The 23,834-nt window shown below is 34.9% G+C and overlaps 1 protein-coding gene across 1 annotated transcript; it reads right to left on the bottom strand.

Annotated features, from left to right (window-relative positions):
- Positions 1 to 1,091: 1,091 nt before the first annotated feature.
- LOC132273721 (esterase-like) lies at positions 1,092 to 5,741 on the bottom strand. The gene is made up of 5 exons (XM_059774767.1): positions 5,438 to 5,741; positions 4,478 to 4,687; positions 4,109 to 4,278; positions 2,730 to 3,000; positions 1,092 to 1,523 (listed from the first exon to the last, which is right to left on the bottom strand). Exons 1-5 carry the CDS (start codon positions 5,694 to 5,696, stop codon positions 1,261 to 1,263), a joined length of 1,173 nt encoding a protein of 390 aa, XP_059630750.1. The 5' UTR covers positions 5,697 to 5,741; the 3' UTR covers positions 1,092 to 1,260.
- Between the last annotated feature and the right edge of the window lie 18,093 nt (positions 5,742 to 23,834).

The following is a 23,834-nucleotide window of genomic DNA, read 5'->3' as shown; positions in this document are numbered from 1 at the left end:
AGAGAGAGAGAGAGAGAGAGAGAGAGAGAGGCCAAGTTCAGTGTTGAGAAGGAGTTGCAGAGATGGAGCGAGATTGGGGAGGCTTTGCCCTATTTTTTTATTTTTCTTTTCTTATGGCCTCAAGTTAAAGACTTTATATATATATATATATATATATATATAATAGAGATGGAGGATTAGGGAGGCTGAAATGATTTGCCCTAATTTTTATTTATTTATTTATTTATTATTATTATTATTTTTTGGCAAGTACATGAAACTATATATATATATATATATAATATATATAAATATAAAGGGGTATAATAGTCCATATGTTAAAATAATTCCCTTCTATTTCTTTTCCTTTCTTTTCCCAAACATAATTATTGTCCTTCCCTTTCTTTTCCTTCATTAATCAACCAAACGCAATGGAGGTTTAAAATTATCCTTCCTTTTCCTTCCCTTCCCTTTCCCTCATAACTAATGTTATCCTTCCCCTTCAAACCCACCGTACCAAACAAAGCCTTAAAGAAACATGACCTCGTGGACACATTGTGTTTGGACTCCGGCCATCAGTCCAGTAATCCAGCCCATTCTTCATGGACTTGTCAGTCCACTAGCTGAAGCCAGTCCATTATCTATAAATATTGAAAATCAAAATTACACTAACTAAAAATATGGATGGATGAATTTTTAAATAAGGGAATTTAGATTTAAATAGAAAATTAAAAATTGCAATTAGATTGGATATCAACCAGAATCCTTAATAAAAATAGTTTCCTTAAACTTTTTTTTTAATAGGGTAAATTTCATTTACTTCCTCTACGGTTTGTCAATATCTCACATTAATTCTTCTTTGTTTTATAATCCCACTTACCTTTCCTGAAGTGAGACACCTGACGGGAAACAAACATAATATGCTAATGTTAGCAGTAAAAAATTATTAGAAGGTCAGTTTTGCCCTTCTAATAACTAAAATGAATGAAGACAAGCATTTTATGAGCAAAACGATAAAATTGCAATTAACAAGTTGGACGGTTGCCACTCACACAGACAAACTTGAAGAAATGTAAGTAAAATTTACCCTTTTTAAACTTATTGAATTATGATTTGTGATACTTGAAATTTATTTATTTATATTGGTAAAATACATACTCACCCACAAATACCAAACCAAGGGCTCGAATGTATTTGCTTATTACATAAAAAGAGGCTAATATGGTATGTATGTATGTATGTATATATATATATATAATAATTGTTTGTATAATTAGAATCTCAGTCTTCCAATTCCCTGTGGCAGACCATGTTCAAGGGAATGGGTGGATCTGAATAATTTCCAGTGGAGATATGATCAACAATAATCTTGTTAACTGCCTCAGTGTAGTGAACTCCATCCCAATTTATTCTCTTTGAGGGGTCTTCGCATGATCCCACAAAAAATTCGCTTCCATTCACAATCACAGTACTTCCACAGACTGCAGCGCTATAGTTATATTTACCGCCATAGCCACAACAAGAAATAGTAGGATACGAAAGTCCTGCAGTTTACCAATAAAATAATTAATATAAATTTTATAGATATATATATTTACACACACACAAATGTTCATGTCATCTTACAGAGTTGAACGGCTAGACTTCGACTTGTTGAATGAAACTCATTTCATGTCAATTAATCAAAGAGAAGTGCACAACTTCCTAGTACTCTTGTGATTGGTTTTGTGAAATAAAAAAATACAATAGTTGATTTGATTTATTAAAAATCTATCGCCTAAGTGCTAGGAAATTGAAATTGATTTTTAAACAATTACAAACAGGACGAATTCAGAAAATTATGTAAGGGGCGCCTAAGTTGTAGGGGCAATAATGGAATTTATATTATAATTTCTGGAAGTAATTTTAAAATTTAATAGGTATTTAATACAAAAAGGAAACAATTGGTATAAAATACCATTAAAAAAGAAAAAAGAAAAAAATAGTTGAGGGGTCTATGAAGGCGACCGTTCGCTAGCACTTTTCTTAATCAAATATATTTCTTGGTCCAATAAAGTCATGGAATATTTTGATTTATTTATTTCTTATTTTACATAGAAAGAATTTACCTGGATCAATACATGATTTTCTTTTGTGTTTCTAGGATTGGGTATTATATTGGGAGGTCCAGGAGTAGCATTACTTAACAACACAATTATTATTTTTTTTTGGCTTTTTCGTTGCAATTGGAGGGTGGCATTTGATAATTCAATCTATCACTTTTTACTTTTTGACAGTGACATCACTTTTTACTACATGTTTGATACCGGTAATTTTTTAAAATTAACGTGTTTAATAATCATTTAGTCTAGCACTTAAAATGTTAGACACAACTTAAAACAGGTAAAAATTTTAAGCGACACAGACCTTACTTAACACTTAAAATTTAAAATTTAAAATTCAGTATTTGAAATTTTCAATGCTTAATTTTCAGTTTTATCAAACAACACCTAAGTTCTGAATGCTAAAAATTTAAAAAGATATCAAATTTTTTTTTTTTTTTTAATTTCCACTTAAAAACTTGAGCATTTAAAATTCAGCTCTTAAAACTTTCAATATTTGATTTTTTTTTTATTTTATCAAACAGCTAGAAAAAATAATATTTATCGACAATTGCTTGTCGCAACTTACAGCAGTGCTCCAGGACATTGATTCATTTGCAATCCTAACATTGAATTATGTAACATGAAAAATATGAAAACGGAACGTACCATATTTTTGTGGATGACTAATGATATCGTACTTGATGGTGTAGACATCTACATATGTGATTGCAGCTAAAGGAAGATCTTTCCTGAGTTGAGCAACCGCTTCCTTCAATTTGTAATTGTAATACTGAGACAACTGATTGAAAGGAATTGCACAGCCTGCGCTGTCGTTTTGAGCTGCCGCCTCCGGAAAACTCGTCAACATAAGGGGAAGGCAGCCCATGGGGTCAGTGTTCTGGACCCAAAATGATCTACCTCCCAACTTGTATACATCCTAAAGTATCACAATCTTACCGTTACACCAATTCTAATATAATTTCAAATTTAACAAAAAAAAAATTATTCTTAGAATACTCTACCCTATGAGGGAGGGACGCTTTGCACGGTGTTCAAAAATTAGACAGGGCAAAAGCCCCAGATATTCCAAAAATATTCAACTTGTTTGGCCTGTAACTCTCAAAATAATTCTTAAGAATTCAGAGAATAGAAATTAAAATATTTTCAAAAGGAATTGTAAAAGACAGTTTTTTGAAAATAGATAATTTTATAACTAAGTTTTCATAAAGTTTTTGAAAAACTGAACCAAGCAGAGTTTTTTTATACAGTTTTATGTTTTCAGTTTTCTGAAAACAGAAAACTGTTTTCAGAGTTACAAACCAAGCAGGCCCAACAAAAAAAAAATAGTAAATTAATGTTAATTCTTGTGAGATTTGTCACAATTACACTCGCCTCTCTTTTTAGAAAAATTACGCTTACTTGACTCCCCCATATACATAGGTTTGTAACTGGTTCCGCATCTGTTAATCGTACCAGTCAACAATGATTTTTTACTAACATTCAACAATTTGAAATTTCAAAATTGGCATTTAAAAAATACCAATTTTTCCCTACTAATTTTGTTTTTGTTTAAGTCTTGTAAAATTGTTTAATTGAACTAAAATTTCATCTAGATCATAAGGACAAAATCATATAAGTTCATAAGTCATTAATGGATTTTTTTTATTTTTTATTTTATCATTCTTGTCAAGAAACTTACACACCCCCATACGTTAACCAGGAGACTCAAACCTTCGCTTTTCACTTTGAAATATAGAAGAGATACCATTGAGTTTCGCTCGATAAATTAATAGAATTGTAAAAAGATAATAATTAATGCAAAGTAGTGAGACGAATAAGAAAGAGATGCATTGACTACACGCATGGCCATATAAAATACATGATGTGGGATCATATGGTTCAATCACAAGGTATCAGTATCACCCAACAAAAAGTTAAATAAAATTGACATATTTAATTATGTAAAAGCTTGTAATTGACCGTAACTACAGGATGCCGAACCATGTAATAATTTCTTACCACATACCATTTATATTGAAGATTACCTTGATCGCATTGGATAACCCATTGATTAGGGTTGGTATAGATGCATTAACTTCCTCTACGGTCCAGTTAGCAAAAAGTTCCATAGCCATATCATTATGACCAATATCGAATGTATACAAAGCTTCCTCAAAGGAGTCCTCTTCAGGCATTAGATCTTTGAATATCCCTCCTATAAACACAATCAAAATTCAATGTATCTTATGCCATATATATAATATATATGTTGGGCTGCATGGAATTGATTTGAATTAAATGTTCTCTATTTTTAATTTTAAGGTATCAATTTTAGGCAACCACACATAGCAAAAATTTTATATAATTAAAACTGTGAAATTGAAACTAAGAGTGTTATTTAATGCATAACTTACCCGATTTCTTAATAAATTGTGATCTATTTATGAACTGCTCGAATTCTCCGACCTGCACATCTAAGTAGATGGGGCTATATCCGCCCACCGGAAGAATAAATAACGGGGGTGTGATCGTTGCTGCTGCAGTGGCGAAATTCACTCCATGTGTGTAGTTGGTTCCCAAAGAATTGAGATAGGCATCCAGAAAAGGAAGACCTAAACGTGAAGCTGCAAAAGCACAATTTTTGGATCAATGAACGAAGCATAATTTTTGTTATAGTAATAATAGAGGAGTTGTTTAATTTCGAGTCAACTAAAAAGGCTAATAGTATTCAAATAAAAGACTACAGATTCTAGCTCTCTCCAATTGGTACAATAATTGAAATCTATAATCGTTAGCAGTATTGTGAGTATATGTGCATTTTCGAGAATATATATATATATATGTATATATAATTTTTAAAATAGCAACATTCTCTATCTCTCAGTAGGTAAGACACATGTCTATTCAACTTTTATTAGATAAGTGTAGATCCAATGAAATTAACATTTTCTCACAAATTAACAAGACTAGAAGTCTTCTGAACCATCATTACATAATAATTAATAATATAAAATTAGGATTAAGTCGGAAAAATCATTAGATGATCATGTCTAATAAAAATTTTGAAACTAAAAAAAATTTGACTCACTAATGTATAAGTAATTTGAAAGTCAAATTTATCTTACCGTTCAAAATAAGTGAGAGTGATACTATCTTGACGTTATTAAATCATAATGTCATCTCTTAAATAAATTTAATCGACTTTGTCTAATTCTCGAACTTTATATCATTACTATGTTCAATAAAATATTACCACAAAAATAAAAATAACAAAATAAACTATTGAGCATGAGTTTTGATGGTGGTGGACTACAGAATAAATTATGAGTCAAACCTAAGTGACAGTAAGCTAAAAGTGAGGTCCTAATGCATACCAATGAAATCGATAATGAGCCTTCCATCGGAATACCTCCCGTTTGGCATGTGAAAGAAGGTTTGTCCATAAGGTGGAGTGGTCCAATTAAAGGCTGCCTGCAGTCCACCGGTGTCCGAATTTGAGTCGCCGAAGTTGAAAATGGCCGGAAAATCACAAGTATCGTCAGCAAAAACAGGGTTGAGGACAGTGGCATAACACAGAAGCATGCAAAAACAAGAGAGAGTAAAGACAGGTTTGATCATGTTTAGACACTCCATGTTGTGGAAGAGAACATAAAAATTAGAAACATGTATAATGAAGCCAGAGATAGTAATTGTGTTTATATAGTGTGACAAAGGTAAGACTTTTCAATTACGTCTATAAGAAAAATACAATATGTGTGTGTGTGTTTTTCCACACATGTTTCTAAAAATATGTTGGATTGGTTTTATTGTTATGGTCTACATACAATTAATGGTGGTGGTGGGTTACGTATATAAGGTTCCAAGGGCAGTCAGTTTCAAGAACACTCTTGTGATTGTTTGCATGACAAAATAATTTTCAAATCATCATGGTTTAATCGACTCTTTTACGTAAACAAAATGATTAATGAGGAATGTTTTGATTTGAAAACTTATAATCCGTATAATACTAAATATGTTATTGATGTATTCTTAAAAGCTTAATTAACTTTTTGAGTGGTCATTTTTCAATAATCAAGTTAATAGAACGTCAAATTTTCTAAATGGTTGCAGTCACGGAGTATCTTTCCTAATTTGTCAAGAATAAAATAAATTCTTGAGTTTATTGACATATTATTTGAAAATTATAGCCTTTATCATAATACTACAAGCTATTTTTGTTTTGATTTTTTTTTTTTTTCCGTTAATAATACTTCTATATTAATACCTTTTTAAAAAAAATTGTTAAAATATAAAACATAATATTATATTTATTCTAAAATGTTTAATTTAAATTTACATTTTTTTTTTCTTTTACCATGTTATATATGTATAAATGTTTATTCTTTTATTTTAATCTATTACTATTCATTGATTTAGTAAAAATATATACTTATTAATATTTTAAAATAAAGACAGTGATTTAAAATTTATAAATAAACTGTTACTCATGTTTAATAGTCTTTAAAAATTCAATAAAATTTACTAAAAAATAAATAAATTATTACTCATGTGATTAATCTTTAAAAATTTAATAAGTTTCACTAAAATTTCTTATTTATCAAATTATATTATAAAAAATTACATATCGATATATTTTGGGCGTGGAAAAAAAATTATGATTGTGATAACTAACATATACGCCGAATTGAAAAACTTTGGTTAAGGCTAACAGTTGTATATTGTTTCTTATCTTATATATATATATATATATATATAAACCCTTTCTGAAAATTTTCTGGACAGTCAATCTTGTCCTTCTCTTTCTTTTTTCTTCACTTAAATCACTCTATTTGGTTGCAGTGTTGCGCACTTAGAAACGTTTCTTGAAAACATGGACTTTTCAAATATTGTCATGTCTTAGTTGTGTGGGATCCATCCAAGAGTTTATTATTATTATTTTTTTTTGTTTTTGAAAGTTATCCACCCAAGAGTTGTGAAACAAAGTTATCATCAAATTTGTCGGTGGCGTGTTGAACAAGTTGTTTGTGTGGTGTGGAAAATAGATACTGCTTTCAATAAATACGGAGTAATTAGAATTGCACATGGCTGGCTCTAATACGAGAGTAGATGGAAACGGGCGCAGTTAGCTAAATTCATAAAAAAATTACCAACTTCATTCTTATTTGGAAATGAGTTTGTAAGTGGTATATTATTTTTGTTCCTACTATTGTAAATAAAATATTAATTTCAAATAGCGTATTTTAGCTAATTGCGAGGAGATTATGTCACTTTCATTATTTAAGAGAAAAAAAAAAAAAAAACAAAAAAACAACCCAACGTACTCAAATTGAATTGATAAATAAGATGGTTTAGTTTTTAAATTACTAAATAGTGAATATTAACATATTAATTAAAAGTAAAAATATTTAATATATATTTTATATGTATAAATATAATTTTTAAAGGTACATATAAATATAATTGTTAAAGGTACATATATTTCGTTTTGGGTTTTTAATTGTTTTACCATATTCGTCCCACGACAAAAACTCACCGGTTCAGAGAAAATTGTCATTCCTAAATATACTGGAATCTACAAATTAAATGTAGATATATTAAAATTTGAGTTGATATTAAAAATTCTTTAAATTAAAAATTCTTTAAAGCTTAAATATATCTTCGTTATAACGTGTATCATTACAAATTTACTAAATAGGACATAGAAATTCACTCATAAGTCATAGCATAATATGCTAGAGGACGATATTTCACGGTGTATCCGAGCCTAAATCATAGTTGACAATGGTACACTTGATCAAGCGTGGATGGTTTGGCATGCCTCAGGTGTTGATATCCTGATCAAACGGCTACCTTTCCTAATGCCAAGCTTATCCAAAATATATATATATATATGTATATGTATGCTTATCCAAAACAGTCTTAACATTTCAAAAAAATGATAATCTTGAACAAGTTATCATAAGACTATGTAACTAAAATCTTGACCAGAAATTAAAACAAGAGAAAACAACAGCAGAGATTGAAAATTTTGGCCATGGAATTAAGAAGAAAAATACAATATGTGTTTGTGTGTTTTTGGCCATGGTCTACATACAATTAATGGTGGTGTTGGGTTACGTATATAAGGTTCCAAGGGCAATCAGATTGAAGAACACTCTTGTGATTGTTTGCGTGACACAAATAATTTTCAAATCATCATGGTTTAATTGACTCTTTTACGTAAGCAAAATGATTAAAAAGGAATGTTTTTATTTGAAAACTTATATAATACTTAAATATGTTTTTGATGTATTCTTAAAAGTTTAATTAACTTTTTGAGTGGTCATTATTCAATGATCTAGTTAATAGATTTTTTTTTTTTTTTTTTTTTTATTTTTTATCCCAAAGTTAATAGAACTTCAAATTTTCTAAATGGTTGTAGTCACGGAATATCTTTTCAAATTTGTCAAGAATAAAAAAATTAAAAAATAACTTCTTGAGTTTATTGACATATTATTTGAAAATTATAGCCTTTATCATAACACTACAAGCTATTTTGGTTTTGGTTTTTTTTTTTTTTTTTTCCGTTAATAATACTTCTACATTAATACTTTTTTTTAACAAAAAAAAAAAGTTAAAATATAAAACATAATATTATATCTATTCTAAAATGTTAAATTTAAATTTACATTTTTTTTTCTTTTACCATGTTATATATGTATAACTGTTTATTATTTTATTCTAATCTATTAGTATTCATTAATTTAGTAAAAATATATAATTATTAATTTAGTAATAAATAAATTATTACTCACGTTAAATAGTCTTTAAAAATTCAATAAAATTTACTAAAAAATAAATAAATTATTACTCATGTGATTAATTCTATACATTTTGGGTCTTATGCGGGAAGTGAAAATAAAAATAAAAATAAATTATGACTGTGATAACTAATATATGCACTGATTCTAATACAGCACGACTGATATTAAAAACCTTGGTTAAGACTAACAGTTGTATATTGTTCTTATCTTTTATATATATAGATATATATATATAAACGCTTTCTGAAAATTTTCTGGATAGTCAATCCTGTCCTTCTCTTTCTGTTTTTTCTTCACTTAAATCACTCTCGTGTTGCACTTAGAAACGTTTCTTGAAAATTTTGCGGACAGTCGATTCATTAGGACTTTGACAAAATAAGAAATGACGTGGTGTCATTTAACGGAAAACATGACTTTCCAAATATTGTCATGCCTTAGTTGTGTGGGATCCACCCAAGTTTTTTTTTTTTTTTTTTAAAGTTATCCACCCAAGTTGTTTGTGTGGTGTGGAAATAGATACTGCTTTCGATAAATAGTTAGAATTGCACATGGCTGGCTCTAATACGAGAGTAGATGGAAACGGGCGCAGTTAGCTAAATTTTTTAAAAATTACAAACTTTTTTGTTTTTTTTTTTTTTACGACAATTACAATACCAGGTTAGTCGAAGGTGATAAAAGAGGCAGCAAGAATCGAACACTGGCCTCTGGTGTGGCAGCTCCAAGTCCTACCAACTCATCCAAGCCCCCGGGGGCAAAAACTTCATTTTTATTTCGAATTGAGTTTGTAATTGGTATATAATTTTTGTTTTTATTATTGTAGATAAAATATTAATTTCACATAGTGTATTTTAGTTAATTGCGAGGAGGTTATGCCACTTTTATTATTTAGTTTAAAAAAATAAATAAATAAGTCCAATGTGCTCAAATTGAATTGATATATAAGATGATTTAGTTTTTAAATTACTAAATAGTGAATATTAATATATTAACTAAAAGTAAAAATATTAAATATATATTATATATATATAAATATAATTTTTAAAGATACATATATAAATATAATTTTTAGAGTTACGTATATTTCGTTTTGGGTTTTTAGCTGATTTATCATATTTGTCCCGGGACGAAAAGTCGCTTGATCAGAGAAAATTGTTATTCCTAAATACCAAGGAATATAAAACAAAAAATTAAAAATACCAATTAAACGTAGATATATTAAAAATTGATTTGATATTAAAAATTTGCATATTTTTTCGTATCTTTAAAATTTGAATATGTCTTCGTAATAAAGTGTATCATTACAAATTTACTAAATAGGGCATAGAATTTCACTCAAAGTCATAACATAATCTGCTAGAGGACGGTATTACATGGTGTATATGAAGCTAAATCATAGTTGACAGTGGTACACTTGATTGTTGATATAATGCCCCTGCCATTACATCATCAATCAACAATCAACAATCAAGTGTACCATTAAAATCGTACATAATATCAACAGCTCCGGTAAGTTTGGTTACTAGAGGTGTTGATATCCTGATCAAACGGCTAACTTTCCTAATGCCTTCTTGTTCCTGATATTAAGTCTGAGCTTTTTGTTGCATGTTGTTTGTATGACCACATCCTTCACATGATGTTTGTAATCTTGATGTGCAGTGTTTATTTGTTTGCCATGATAAATAAAAATAAATAAATAAATAGAGATGGTTGATGTAACGTAACAAAATCGTTTAGTACAGTGATAATTTTATTTTAAGAAAAAGTAATTTACACTAGTCAAAAGAATAACAGATGGATTAGTTTTTACAACACAATTTAATAAAAATAAAAAAAATTATAGAAAATTTTTAGTAATTCTTATTGAATTTTTTCAGACTATTTAATACTAGTAGTGACGTATTTATAAGTTCTAAGTCATTTTTCTTATAAAAAAAGAATGGTAATAATATGTTTTACTAAGTTAATAAAAAATAAAATATTTTATCATTAACTAATTTAAAATTTATAGCATATATAACAAGTGAGAAGAGAAAATAAAATTTAAAAATTATATAATCCAAGTACCATTCTTGAAGAAAGGATAAATAAACATGTAAGAGTATTTTAATAAACAAAAAAAAAATAATAATATTCTTAAGAAAGATCTATGATTTTTGTATTTTTAAGCAATTACCAATCTTAAAGATAGAATTTATATAATCTTATTAAATTATCATAATAATAATTAAAAAATATAATTATTATTATACCAATTCTAATATTATCTAAACAAATCTATAATTTAACATTTAATTATTTTGGTGTTTTATTTTAAAAAATTCTTAACATTTAATCCTTTTGGAATTCCTAAATTCTTCAAATTGTTACAGTTCCTTGAGAGCTATTGATACAACAAAAACTTTTAACTGGTCTTAAACATTCAATATCAAAAATAAAATTTTACTTAAATTATTATTTGTATAATTATCTAGACATAAAATTATTTTACATCAAATACATTAATTATGTCTCACCATGAGAAAAAAAATCAAACAATATCATAACCATTTGTCACTTATAACACTTGCATGTTTCGAATGAATTAGATGTAAAAATTAAAAATTAGAGACATTATTGTTAATTTTAGTGAGAGAACTATAGATATTCAAAGCAGTTTCTATTTTCCATGCAAAAACAACTTGTTCAAGTCACACCTCATGCCTTGCGCCGTCAAGGGTTTCTCTATTTATCAGAGGTTCTCGTTCATCGAGAGTTTGATCAGTGGTGATCTTTTGGTCCTTCCTAGAGGCGTTGTGAGTGCTCGCTGTGGCTCGGCGGCGTTTTGCCAGGATCGACGATTACCGTTGCTAGGAGTTTTTGTTTTCAGGAAAATCATTGCCTCGGAGAGTGTGGGGTGCTGTGGGGGAGTGATTTGATTTGTTCAGGGTTCGATTTGTGATGGTTTTGTATGTGTCATTTTGAGCTTTGGCTTGATCTATGTTAGGGCTGAGATTAGGTTATTGGTTACGTCTTCGATTCATAACTTTACTCATTTTTGTTTCACCCTTCATCGTTTAATAATCTTTAGGGTGTTTTGGTGGTGTACCAATCCGAATCCGCTTTTGTTTCCGTCTTCTTGAAAGGGGACCTTGCCTTCTCTATGTAAAACGTTGATTGCTGATGATGCTATGTCCATTGAGGGGGAGGAGTATGGATCGGTGGTAACTAATGGGGCTCTGGTTGGAGGGCAACGGCTACGGTTGGGGGGGTTTTCCCTAGGCTTCCACTTCTTTTGAGGTTTGCTACGGCCGGATTTTTGGGGTCCGGGGTGGAGGGTGTGGTGTTATTGGGCCACTAATTCAGGGTGGATCCGGCTTGCTGGTGGTCTGCCGACGGCGAATGGGATAAACCTTTGGTGTCAACTTTTGATGTCGGTTTGGGTGTCGGGGCCAAGGAATGGTGCACTCATTGCTGACGTCAGGGAAGGTTCTAGAGTTGGGATATACGATGGGCCCTTTTTTTAGGCCCAAGTCTTTGACCCGGGTGACCCTTGGGATTTCATCTTTATCGGTATGTCTTTTCTTATCCTACCTAAGGCTGAGCTATTTGGGTATATGGTTGGAATTCTTTGTCATCTGGAATACGATTTGCCATTTGATACTTTTGAGAATTTCTTGCCTCGAGCTGTGCGTGAGGGTCACTTCCCCCAGTCTCCGAGGCTCTGCCATGGCGGTGGTACTGTGGTGAAACTTTTTTGTTGTTCGCCTTTAGGTGATCCCAGAGATATTTATGGGATGTTTTGTCGTTCTATCTATTGTGTGTGGCTTATTTCCTTTTTGTTTATTTCTCTGTTGCCTCTGTGGACACTCTTTGGTCCTTTTATTCTTCTTAACGGTGCTATATTCTCTGAGGTTTTCATGGAGCAGGGCATTCTGGACTAACTTGGAAACTTGACATTAACTTCGGCTAAGAAAGTATCGATCCAACTGTCAGCTAAGGATATGGCTCAAGGCGTTCAGGTTTGTAATGAGAGTCTATTTGCTAAAGTCTGGACTTCTAAATCTATTACTCTTGCAGGTGCGAAATTTACGTTTGGCAAACTTTTCTCCAAGTTGTTGCCTAAGGATCAACATAAGCAACCCATGTACTAGAAGCTTCAAGTGTACAAGGTTGCCCAAAACTTGTTCCAATTAATTATTCTAGATCCGGGGGTCCGTCAGGGTGTCATTCTCGGTTGTCCGTGGCTTTTTAATGGCCTTTTTATGGTCATTAAGGTCTGGGAAGAGGGTATTTTATCATCGGTAGGTCCATTCTAAGTTGCCCCATTATGGATTCAACTCTCTGAGGTTAAGGCGGATCTATTATTAGAAGGGATTTATGGCAGACTGAGAAAGAGGGGGGGGGGGGGGGGGGATAATAGAAGCGATACTCACACAAAAAAATGGCTTTATATGGAGGATACTGACTCTGAAAGGGCGGATGATGTTGGTCAGTCTCCCTCTTCCTCTCTAGCTCGGCCTTTTCCCGAGTGGCCTGGTGACTCTCCTGGTCTGTTTGGGAGTCATTTGGGTCCAAATTCATTTGTTCCCAAGCCTCTTTTGCAGCCGCCGGTGGTCACCTTGTCATGTGTTGGGGATCCAAACTGGACGTCTGGTGGGAGGGTCATGGAGAAGGATCTACTAAGGCTATTGATTTGACAAATCGGCCAGTGATGGATCACCATGGTACGGTGAGGGGGACCATTTGCCTGGTCCTGAAGGGGGGCTAATGATAGAGTCCTCATCACAGAGTCATGTAGCTTCAATGCAGGTGGATGATACTGTTAACTTTGTTTTGGTCACGTCTCCTATTAAAGGTCGGATCTTACCTTTAAAGCATTGGGATAGGCTGATCAAGGAGAGGCAGAAAGGAAAGGCGAAGTCCTTAGTAGGCAAAGGTTCACACTCTGATTCATCTGCCACTTCCAATAGTCAGGGTTTTTCACCAGCTAAGAGGGGTCGTAAACGACGTCAAACAATTTCTGGGGGATCTACAGGGGCACAGTTACAATGGGATAAGAGGCGGAAGAGTATGGTGGGTGCTGCTTTGAGTAAGATGGCGTCGTCTGGTGTCAATTCCACTTCCTCGGGTGGCTTGGGATTACAATTGACAGACTCCTTCAATTCTGACTCATCGCAGTCATTCGCCACCAAGATTGCCATGCTAATGGGTGCGAGATGGTCTTCTAATTCAAAAACTGCTTAAGCTTCAATTCTCATGATGGTGGTCATGTTTTAGCTTTTGCTTAGGTTTCTTTGGAATCGTTTGTTTGTTCTTCTTTTGTGGTTCTTTAATGATGTTATGTTTGTTTTCCCTGGATGTTCATGTAATAGCCTTTTGGCTTTTCATGTCAGGACAAAAAAAAAAAAAAAAAAGAAAAAAAAAAAGAAAAAAAAAAGAAGAAGAAGTCACACCTCATACAAATTAGACATGACAATATAAAAAAAAAAAATCACAATTCACACACACCACCGACAAATTTGATGATAACTTTGTTTCATAACTTGTGGGTGGATGCCACAAATAAGAAATGACAATATTTGAAAAGTGTATGCGCTTTGTATTTTGTTGTGTCCACAAAATTTCAATAAACGTTTCTAAGCTCAAATGCAACCAAACAAAGTGATTTAAGTAAAGACAAATAAAGAGAGACGATAGAATTGATTTTTTTTTTTTTTTTCTTGGCAACAACAACACAGCCAAACAAAAAAGCCAACAAACCCAGAACCCAACAAAGGAATCAAGCATGAAACCCCACAGCATCACCCAAGGCCAAAGCGGCAATCAGAAGAGGAAAAGTCTCAAACACGCAATCAAATTCCAATAGGTCACGCGAAAGCTGAGCAAGGGCATGAGCCACCCGATTACCAGATCACCGGACATGAGAAAACAAAGTCCTAGAGAAAGCTTTCAACTCCTGATTGATATCGAACACAACTGAAGTAATTTCAGTTAGACAAGAGCTACCTTCAGCCAAAGCATTCACAACCAATTTCTCATTAGATTCAAAACACACATGTTGATAACCAAGAGAACGAGCCCAAAAGATAGCACAGCGAAAAGAAATAGCCTCTGCCACAAAAGCCAAAGAACAAGGAAATTGTTTAAACACCACAGCATGAAGTATGGTTCCATTAGAATCCCGAAAGACTACAACCCCGCCACCTAAAGCAGAATGCAATTGAAAGCTAGCATCAATATTACACTTCACAAACCCAGACAAATGAGGCAGCCAAGTTGGTGAGGAGGTACACACAAATTCCTGCCCCATCTTCGTGCAGTTAAACTGAGCCTCTTTAAATTCCCAAAAGCGACACACAGCCATACTAACCACTGCATCTGGCTTCCACACCTCACCCTCAAAAACTTTTCTATTTCTAGCCTTCCATAGAAACCAAACACAAAAAGAGGACAACCCCAGAACAAAAAATTTATCCGGTGAAGATTCAGCATAAGAGACAATACGATACCATCCATCCACAAAAGACTGAAAATGCTCAAAGGAAAAATCGAATAGAAGGAGCGATAATTTCCATACCTGTAGAGATTGAGAATAACAAAAAAATAAATGAAGAGCATCCTACTCCAAACATCGTTTAAACATAAGAGCCTGTCCTATAGGAATAGCTTCATGGCAGCACCGCCATATAAAATGTTTCACTTTAGAAGGAACCAGGCATCGCTACACCGAATTCCAAGGAAAACCTGTAAGATTAGAATTTAGAGCAGACCAATAATCCATCGCATGTGGATCAATAGACGAATCAGAAAGGGATATAGCCAAATAATAAACAGAACACACCAAAAATTTGTCATGAGCTTCAGGTGCCCAAATTTGGACATCTTCTTTATCCCAGTGACTAAAAGGTATACGGGAAATAGCTTCAACTTCATTTGGTGGAAAAAGTTGCATTAAAACATCCAACTTCCAAGTTCTATGATTATTATCAATTAATTCAGCCACATGAGAAAAGGAAGTGTTACCCTGCGTATTTGTTAATTTGTGAGAAAGAGAAAAAACTTACGATCACGCCAAATGTGAATAGAGTGACCATTCCCTACTGACCATCTTAAGCCACGATTCAAAAGAGATTGGGTTGACCAAATACTATTCCAACCCCAAGAATGATTTGAGCCAAGGGATGCCTCCAAGAACGAACATGAAAGGAAACATTTAGCCTTAAGAACCTGATATGCCAATCATGTCCTTTGAACTTGGAAATTCCAAGCATGCTTTGCCAAAAGTGCCATATTAAAAGCTTCAAGATCCCAAAATCCTAATCCCCCATGTTGTTTTCCTTTACAGAGAGTCTCCCATTTAGTCCAGTGGATTTGTCTTGACTTTTCCTTATTGCACCACCAGAACCCACGAATATATTTCATCAGATCAGGACATAAATTACGTGGAAGTTTGCACGAGGACATAACATATATGGGTAATGCATTTAAAACTACTTTGATTAAAACTTCCTTGCCTCCCACCGACAATGTAGTTGCCTTCCAAGAGGCGAGCCGCTCCTGCAGTCTTTGAGATAGAAATTGAAACACATCTATTTTAGATATACCAGTGATAGCCGAAACACCTAAATAGCGAGCATGGAACCCTTCCTCCTTAAGACCCAACAATCGACTCAAAAATCTTCGCAGGGACCATCGCTTCAAAGATTGAATTTCAGTTTTCGAAGTAGAACAAAACACAATAGAATCATCCGCGAAACAAAGATGAGAAATGGAAGGAGCACCCCTGCAAATTTGAATCCCAGTCAAAATTTGTGCCTGCTAAGTGCGATAAAGAGCTAGAGATAGCGTTTTAGCACAAAGAATTAAAAAATATGGTGAAAGAGGATCACCCTAACGCAACCCACGTGAAGGATGAAAAAATCCCACTGATTTCCCATTAATAATGATAGAATAAGTAATTGTAGATACACACTCAGAAATTAACTATATCCAGTGAGCATTTAACCCCAACCGTAGGAGCATTTGAAACAAGAAACCCCATTCAATCTGATCATACGCTTTGCTCATGTCAAGTTTAAGCGCCATAAATGCTTCCTCCCTTTCCTTTTATTCTTCAGATAGTGCAAGATCTCATGAGTAATGAGAATATTATCTATGATGTGACGACCTGCAATGAAAGCACTTTGGGACGCGCTGATAATATAATCGATAACAACTTTCAACCTGTTAGTCATAAACTTGGCAATAATTCGATAAACAAAATTGCATAACGAAATTGGCCTATACTACAAAACTAAAGTAGGCGACATGACTTTAGGAATTAAAACAATATTCGTATGATTAAAACAAGAAAGCATGTGACCTGACTTTAAAAAGTTGGAAATGGCAGCGACAACATCTTGCTTGATTATCGACTAATACTTCTGATAGAAGAGTGGAGTCATGCCATCTGGACCGGGAGCTTTAAAAAGAGCCGTGGCAAAAACTGCTTGTTTAATTTCCAACTCAGAGGGGAGCTCTAGAAGCATTTGATTCATTTCATCATAAATTTGACAAGGAACATAGCGCAAAAATTGGTTAATGTTGGTGGGAGACTGAGAGTTGAACAAGTCTTAAAAATATTGTTAAAAAAAAGAAAGAAAAAAAAAGAAAAAAAAAGAATGAATTGTGGCCTCCTCAGCACACCAATCACCCTTTCCATTCTGAACACCAAAGATAAAATTTCGAGCATGTCTTCTTCTGGTAGTTGCATAGAAAAATTTAGTATTTTTATCCCCTGCTTGCAACCATTGTGTCCTAGATTTTTGTTTCCAGAAGAACTCTTCTTCCAACCAACAATCCCTGAGATTTTGTTCAATTTGCTGAACTTCCTCATGATTATAATCAGAAATGTTCTCCTTTAATTCCTTGAGACGTTTTTCAACAAACTTAATCTTAGAGCGTGAATTATAAGGACGCTGTTTCGCCCACTGTAACAAAGCTGCTTTGCAATTTTTAATTTTGGAGGCACAACCAAATTGTCGAGATCCTCGCACTGAAGTACGCCAGGCATCAGCAATAATTAACACACATTTTTCATCCAACGTCCACCTCGCATTAAAGTGGAACTGACGCTTGGTAGGTTGAACCACATGTTAAAACTCAAAAAGCAGAGCATTATGATCAAACCTCGCCACTATAAGGCGAGTTAATCTACCTTTAGGAAAAAGAGAGCACCACTTCTTTGTTGCAAATCCAATCGTTCTTGAATATTAGCCAAACTATTTTTGTGATTGTTTCAGGTATACGGATAGCCAGCATATCCTATATCCCGCAGCTCACATCTTTCCACCAAAGAATGAAAATTACGAAGTCTCTAACCACTCTTAATCATTCCTCCACTCTTTTCAGATGCATGGAGAATATCATTAAAGTCACCAATGAGTAACCAATTATCCAGCCAAGCGTGAGACCAATGCTCTAAATCTTACCATTGCATTGCCCGGACACTATCAACCGTACTAGCATAAATAATGGACAAAGTCCATGGAGAGGAATTTTTTTGAAATACAAAAGTAGTAATATAAAAATGGGTTTTCTCGACAAATTGGATGCTAACATCCTCCATCCACCACAAAGCTAAGAGCATTTTGTATAGACGCAAGTCGATGCCAGCCGTTTTTAGTTTCAACGAGCACAATAATATTAGGACTATGCAGTTTTTTAAGGTGTTTAAGTTACTGTACGGTCAGAGAGGAGCCCAATCTTTGGCAATTCCACATCAGCATTTTTCGAGGTACATTTAAACTATCTACCATAGGAAAAGCACTTACAGTTGGAGGCGGCAAATTTAGTTGAGAACACCCTGCACGAGACGGAAGGCAAGAAGGAAGATGTGGATGTATAAGAGCAGTATCATGAATACCTCATTGCTGATCTGGAGAAATAACAAGCCCCTGGTCAATGCCTTGTTGTGTTGAATCCACCTCAGATGGCCTAACAGTATTGAAAACAAATCCTTGGCCCAAAGTAGGGTCCAAAAGAAAAGAAGGCTCTAGCACAGGGAATTTAAAGAGTTTATTGCTCATCCAAATTTATCTCTACAGATGTGTTGGTTCCTCTCCTTGGGAAGGTGTGAACTGAGCAACAAAACCTACTACCACTTGGGCTTTTATTGCACTACTTGGCCTGTATTAAATATCAAACTCTCTAAGTTTATGATCACTTCATAAGTCAACCTGAAGTTTCTTGCTTGTGGAGAACCTTCTTAAGGGGTTGATCAGTCAGCACCACTATAGTATAAGCCTGGAAATAAAGTCTAAGTTTTATAGTCGACATGATTATGGCAAATACCAGTTTTTCCATCTTTGGATATCTTTCTTTTACACTTCTAAGTGCTCCATTAGTCAGCACCACATCTCTGTTGCTCAGGAAATCAACCGACTTAGGGTAACAATCTTTCCAGTGAGTCTTTAGAGGTCCTTGGTGGATCTTAGCCTCGATTCCTTTTCTGCTTACCATGTATCTAAAGAATTTTAAAATTCCGGATTAGCCTCGATTCTTCTGCTTAGGTCGTGAGTGCTGTGGAGTGCCACATTTTCCCTGCTAAATCACACATTGGCCATTGTTCTGAAAGTAAGACCCAAGTTCAGCTTGCGTCCAGGAAGTACCATTCCCTACTAAGTCACCTTTGAACCTCGTTTCGAGTAGTAAGATCAGGCTTCACGCTGCATCCAAAATGTGGAGCCATGCCCAGACTCGCTGCTCCCAAACCAGTATTAACCCTTAGTTTGTTTTGCTAAGATGGTGACATACTAACTACTTTCTCTGACTCATCACTTTAACTCTCGCTCATTTGTTCTCTAACCCCTAAATAAAACCAAAAATACCAAAAAGAAAGTAATAGGTTTCAACTAGACCACCGACCCAGGTCACTTATGGCTATAAAGAACCTTTAAGAGACGTATTTCCTACTTTTCGCAGTTGCCTTGAGATCAGATCACGAAATGCACCACACACTCACTCTCGCAGCAATACTGCGACCAATCAATCAACTTCGATCGCCCAGAGGATGCCAAGGGCGACGCCACAAAAATATTTGCTTGGGCCCTAACAATTACCTTCCAGACCAAAGCGAGGATGAGGTTAACAGGTGTACCTGAAGTAGACCGCCCCCAAGAACAGCTGTCCTGGCACGCCCAAATCACCTCCACATTGCCATGTCGCCCTACGGCATGCCAAAAGGACCAAACAAACTCGCCTTAAAAAATTACACCAAATAAAATTTTGTTATGCTTGAGAATCTTGAACTTAAAATTAAAGACATTCGGTATCCAGTATTATAAAGGGAAAACTACAATGACCTCCCTTGAGGTTTGGCCTAATTGCAACTAAACCTGAGATTTGCCCTTTTTTTGTAAAGAGCCCCCTATGTCAGAATTTGTTGTGAATTTATTTATTTACCCTCACTATTATATTATTCAAAATATTCAAAATATCTAAAAATATTAAATGACTATTTTACCCTAATACTTACAACCATGATTTTTTTTTTCTTTTTCGTCCTCCCATTCTTTTCTTTCCTCTCTTTTCTCTCTTCAACCGCTACACCAACCCCAATCGCCACCACCACTCAACCTCCTACCACCACTATCTCTCTCCACCAAACCTATTTTCACGTTTCAATCCCAACTACGACACAAGATATATATATATATATATATATATGGAAATTTATATCTCAAAATGGGTTCATGTTGAGACTTGAGCATCTTGGTGTCGATGGTAATAGGTGGCGGAGACGAGGACGGCGTTGGTGGAGGAAGATCCACAATCGGCTATCTCAGATCAGCATAGAACTATAGCTCAAATCGTTCTTCCGACACAGACCCATCTGATCCAGTCCAAGTAAACCCCATACCTTAGGACCATTTTCTTTTCTCTGTTATTTTTCTCTCATTTCCACCATCGCCACCAAGTTTCAGCATGCTTCAGTTCTGGCGAGATTCAGTCAGTTGTGTTTTAGTCCGGTGACCTTTAATTCGGTATGCTTCAGTCCCATGTGATTTAGTCCGGTGAAGAACTATGTCACTTCGGCAAGCCACCGTCTGAAACTTTCCAATAATCGACGTTGATAGTGATGCGACTACAACGACCAATTACGTTGATGGAGCTTTTTCGATTGGGTATGTCATCGCCTCTTTAGAGCTGATGCACAGTGTTTTCATTTTGGGTCTTTCAAGCTATGCACAGTGCTTAAGCTACTGGAAGTGGAAGGTAATGGCAGAAGAAGCGGTGGCGATGATGGTTCTTCCAACATGGATAATGGAAAAGATTTGAAAAGAATGTTAAAATTCAAACAATTGCTTAAATAAGTTGTATAATTAGTGCAGAAATTGAATACCAAGTTGCCACAATTGAAGCCATAGCTGAAAGGATTCATCGATACCGCGAACATTTATTCCGAATTTGATCCATTTCTTGTAAGGTTTGTGCTTCAAAGGTGCAGACATTGATGATGGAGATGGTGATTCGGATTTGGTAGCGGGTTTAACATAAAAAAATAAAATAAAATAAAATAAAGCCACTTTATCTCTCTAAATAGGTTTATATATGTATGAGAATACCAAAAATGGCCTGGGCCGGGCGCTACCCAAATTGCTAAGAATGGGTCGGGTAAGAACAACCAATCTGAGGCGAGTCTTCATTAATCAGGCCCGGGATCGGAAGATCACTATGGGAGCCCAATTTAGGATAAAAGGAAGTGGGCACAAAACCAAGATAAGCCCAGAAGGTCAGCCCGACGTAAGGAGTTAGTTAGAAAGCTTCTAGAATATTTGTAACAGTCTATAAATAGACTGAAAGGAGAGGGAAAAGGGGTTGAAAAATGTTTGAAGTGTAGAATTATCCTTTCCAAATTGAGAAAGTATTTTTCCTGCATCTTCAATGGCGCCGTCCATGGGAATCGATGAATATTGATTTGCATTCGATCAAGATTGATTTGATCAACACTGATTCGTGAAGAAGAAGCTTAATCTCTAGGAGTTGGATTCAGATCGGTGAGATTATGGTCTGCCTTGCAGAGTCTTGGTTCCAGTTGATCTTTGGGGATAAGAGTTAGATCTGCGCAATCTAGATCTGTTTAGCGAAGCTAGATTTGACAAGTTCACGGTATGAAAGATTCAGTTCCAGCCGAAAAAGATCAAAATTCAGCTAGCTCGAAGCCAGATCTAGTGCGTTCGCATTAGCAGAGTTCAGATCTGATCAGGAATCCACAGTTAATGACTCTGCTTCGATCAGGAACGATGATAGGAGGTGAGACTTCTAATCCATAGGAGAATGACCAACAAACGAAGCTCGATGAATTGACGAGTATAATAAAAGCTCTAAGAAAAGAGAATACATAATTGTAAGCTGGAATGGAGTGTCGAGAAGCTCCGGCAATTCCACGACCACCTCTAGTAAGAGAGAGAGTTATGCAACCCGATGTTGTTTACAAGGTGAGCAGGAAAGCAACAATCATACAAATCTTCATTGCGAATAGATCAGGCCAAGCTGTTTACCGAAAAATGTTTATCACGTGGAAAATCGGGAATGATCTATTCATCTAGATCCGCATCAGGAGCGGATCAGGTGAGAAGAAGCCATGGCGTTTGATCCATATCAAGAAGGGCTGAGACGAGAGGGGGCCATGGAGTTTGGTCACCAGAAGGATATGTCCCCATGGCAGAGAAAGTTCTCAGAGGACAGATCATTCGATCTGTCATACTGGCCTTCAATGGCTACGTATGACTACAGAAGTTTGGAGAGGAGATCTGTAGATCAAAGGATTCTCCCAAAGTTTCTGAGGGAGAACGAGGCCCTCCGCTCGACAGCACGAACAGTTGATTCACCGTTTACAGACGAGATCCTGAATACTCTGAATTCGAGGAAGTTTTCCATGCCAGTTTTCATTCTATTCGATAGAACGACAGATCCAATTGATCATGTTCACTATATCCAATTGAAAATGGTTCTGAACACGGAGAATGATCCTTTAATGTGCAAGTGCTCTCCTATAAGCCTGACCAGACCAGCGCTTAATTGGTTCAAAAACCTGGCGAGAGGCTCAATGGATAGCTTCCAAAATTTGTGTGATCGATTCACAAGCCAATATTAAGGGAACAAGCATCCGGCCAAAGACATTTCAAGCTTGTTTATGATGAAGCAACATGAAGATGAACGTCTCCAAGCTTTCCTCACCAGATTCAACCTCGTCAAGAGCATGGTAATAGAATGACATCCATCCACAGCAGTTCAAACGTTCAAACTAGTAATGAACCGAGGGACACCATTCCACACAAGCCTAGTGATGAATACTCCAAGAACTATGGATAAGCTGAACGAGAGAGCTAATGGTTTTGTGCGCTTAGAAGAAGAAGAAGCTACGAATGCTAGGAAGACGTCCATTATCTCGACAGAAGAGAAGTCCAAAATAAAAATCCGATAAAAATAAGCTCCACCACAGCATCAGACCTCCTGGAAAGCAAAAAAGAGGTAGAGAAGAAGAGTCGGTTACTCCACTTAAAGTCACTCTGGCAAGGTTGTATCAGGAGAACAAAGATAAGTTTCACTTTCCCCTACCAATTAGACAACCTCTCGAACAGAGAGATCAATCCAAACATTGTGTTTTCTATAGTGATTTTGGTCATCAGACTAATGAATGCAGGAACTTAAGGAAGCAAGTGGAGATGCTGATAGCAAGGGGAGAATTCGCAGGATATGTCCAAGGGCCGGTAGTAGAGCATAACCGACCGGCTGAGCAAGTGAAAAGAAGTCAGAAGCAAAATTACCATAACGCCTAACCCGTTCAAATTATAAATGCAAGTCATGGCCCCCCGAATAGACAGAAGAGTCAGAAGAGTTACTCCGAACGCGTCTCCGTCAAACACAAATGAGGAGATTGGGCAGTGTAAACACTCTGCACCAACATAATTCATCATCACAGATAAAGTTTGACAAAACAGGCCTG

This window comes from Cornus florida, unplaced genomic scaffold, assembly GCF_030987335.1.
Source record: "Cornus florida cultivar Cherokee Brave unplaced genomic scaffold, ASM3098733v1 CherokeeBrave_3.0.0_Hap2_Chr09, whole genome shotgun sequence".
Lineage (NCBI taxonomy): Eukaryota > Viridiplantae > Streptophyta > Magnoliopsida > Cornales > Cornaceae > Cornus > Cornus florida.
Note: the sequence above shows the minus strand (reverse complement) of the source record. Positions and strands in the feature narration are given on the sequence as shown.

What these genes read in the sequence shown, in the direction of transcription:
- LOC132273721 (XM_059774767.1), bottom strand. Translation starts at nt 5,696, where the DNA reads ATGGAGTGTCTAAACATGATCAAACCTGTCTTTACTCTCTCTTGTTTT. An exon ending in ACAATTTATTAAGAAATCGG is followed by an intron (nt 4,279 to 4,477) that starts GTAAGTTATGCA and finishes TTGTGTTTATAG; the next exon opens with GAGGGATATTCAAAGATCTA. An exon ending in GGTTATCCAATGCGATCAAG is followed by an intron (nt 3,001 to 4,108) that starts GTAATCTTCAAT and finishes GTGATACTTTAG; the next exon opens with GATGTATACAAGTTGGGAGG.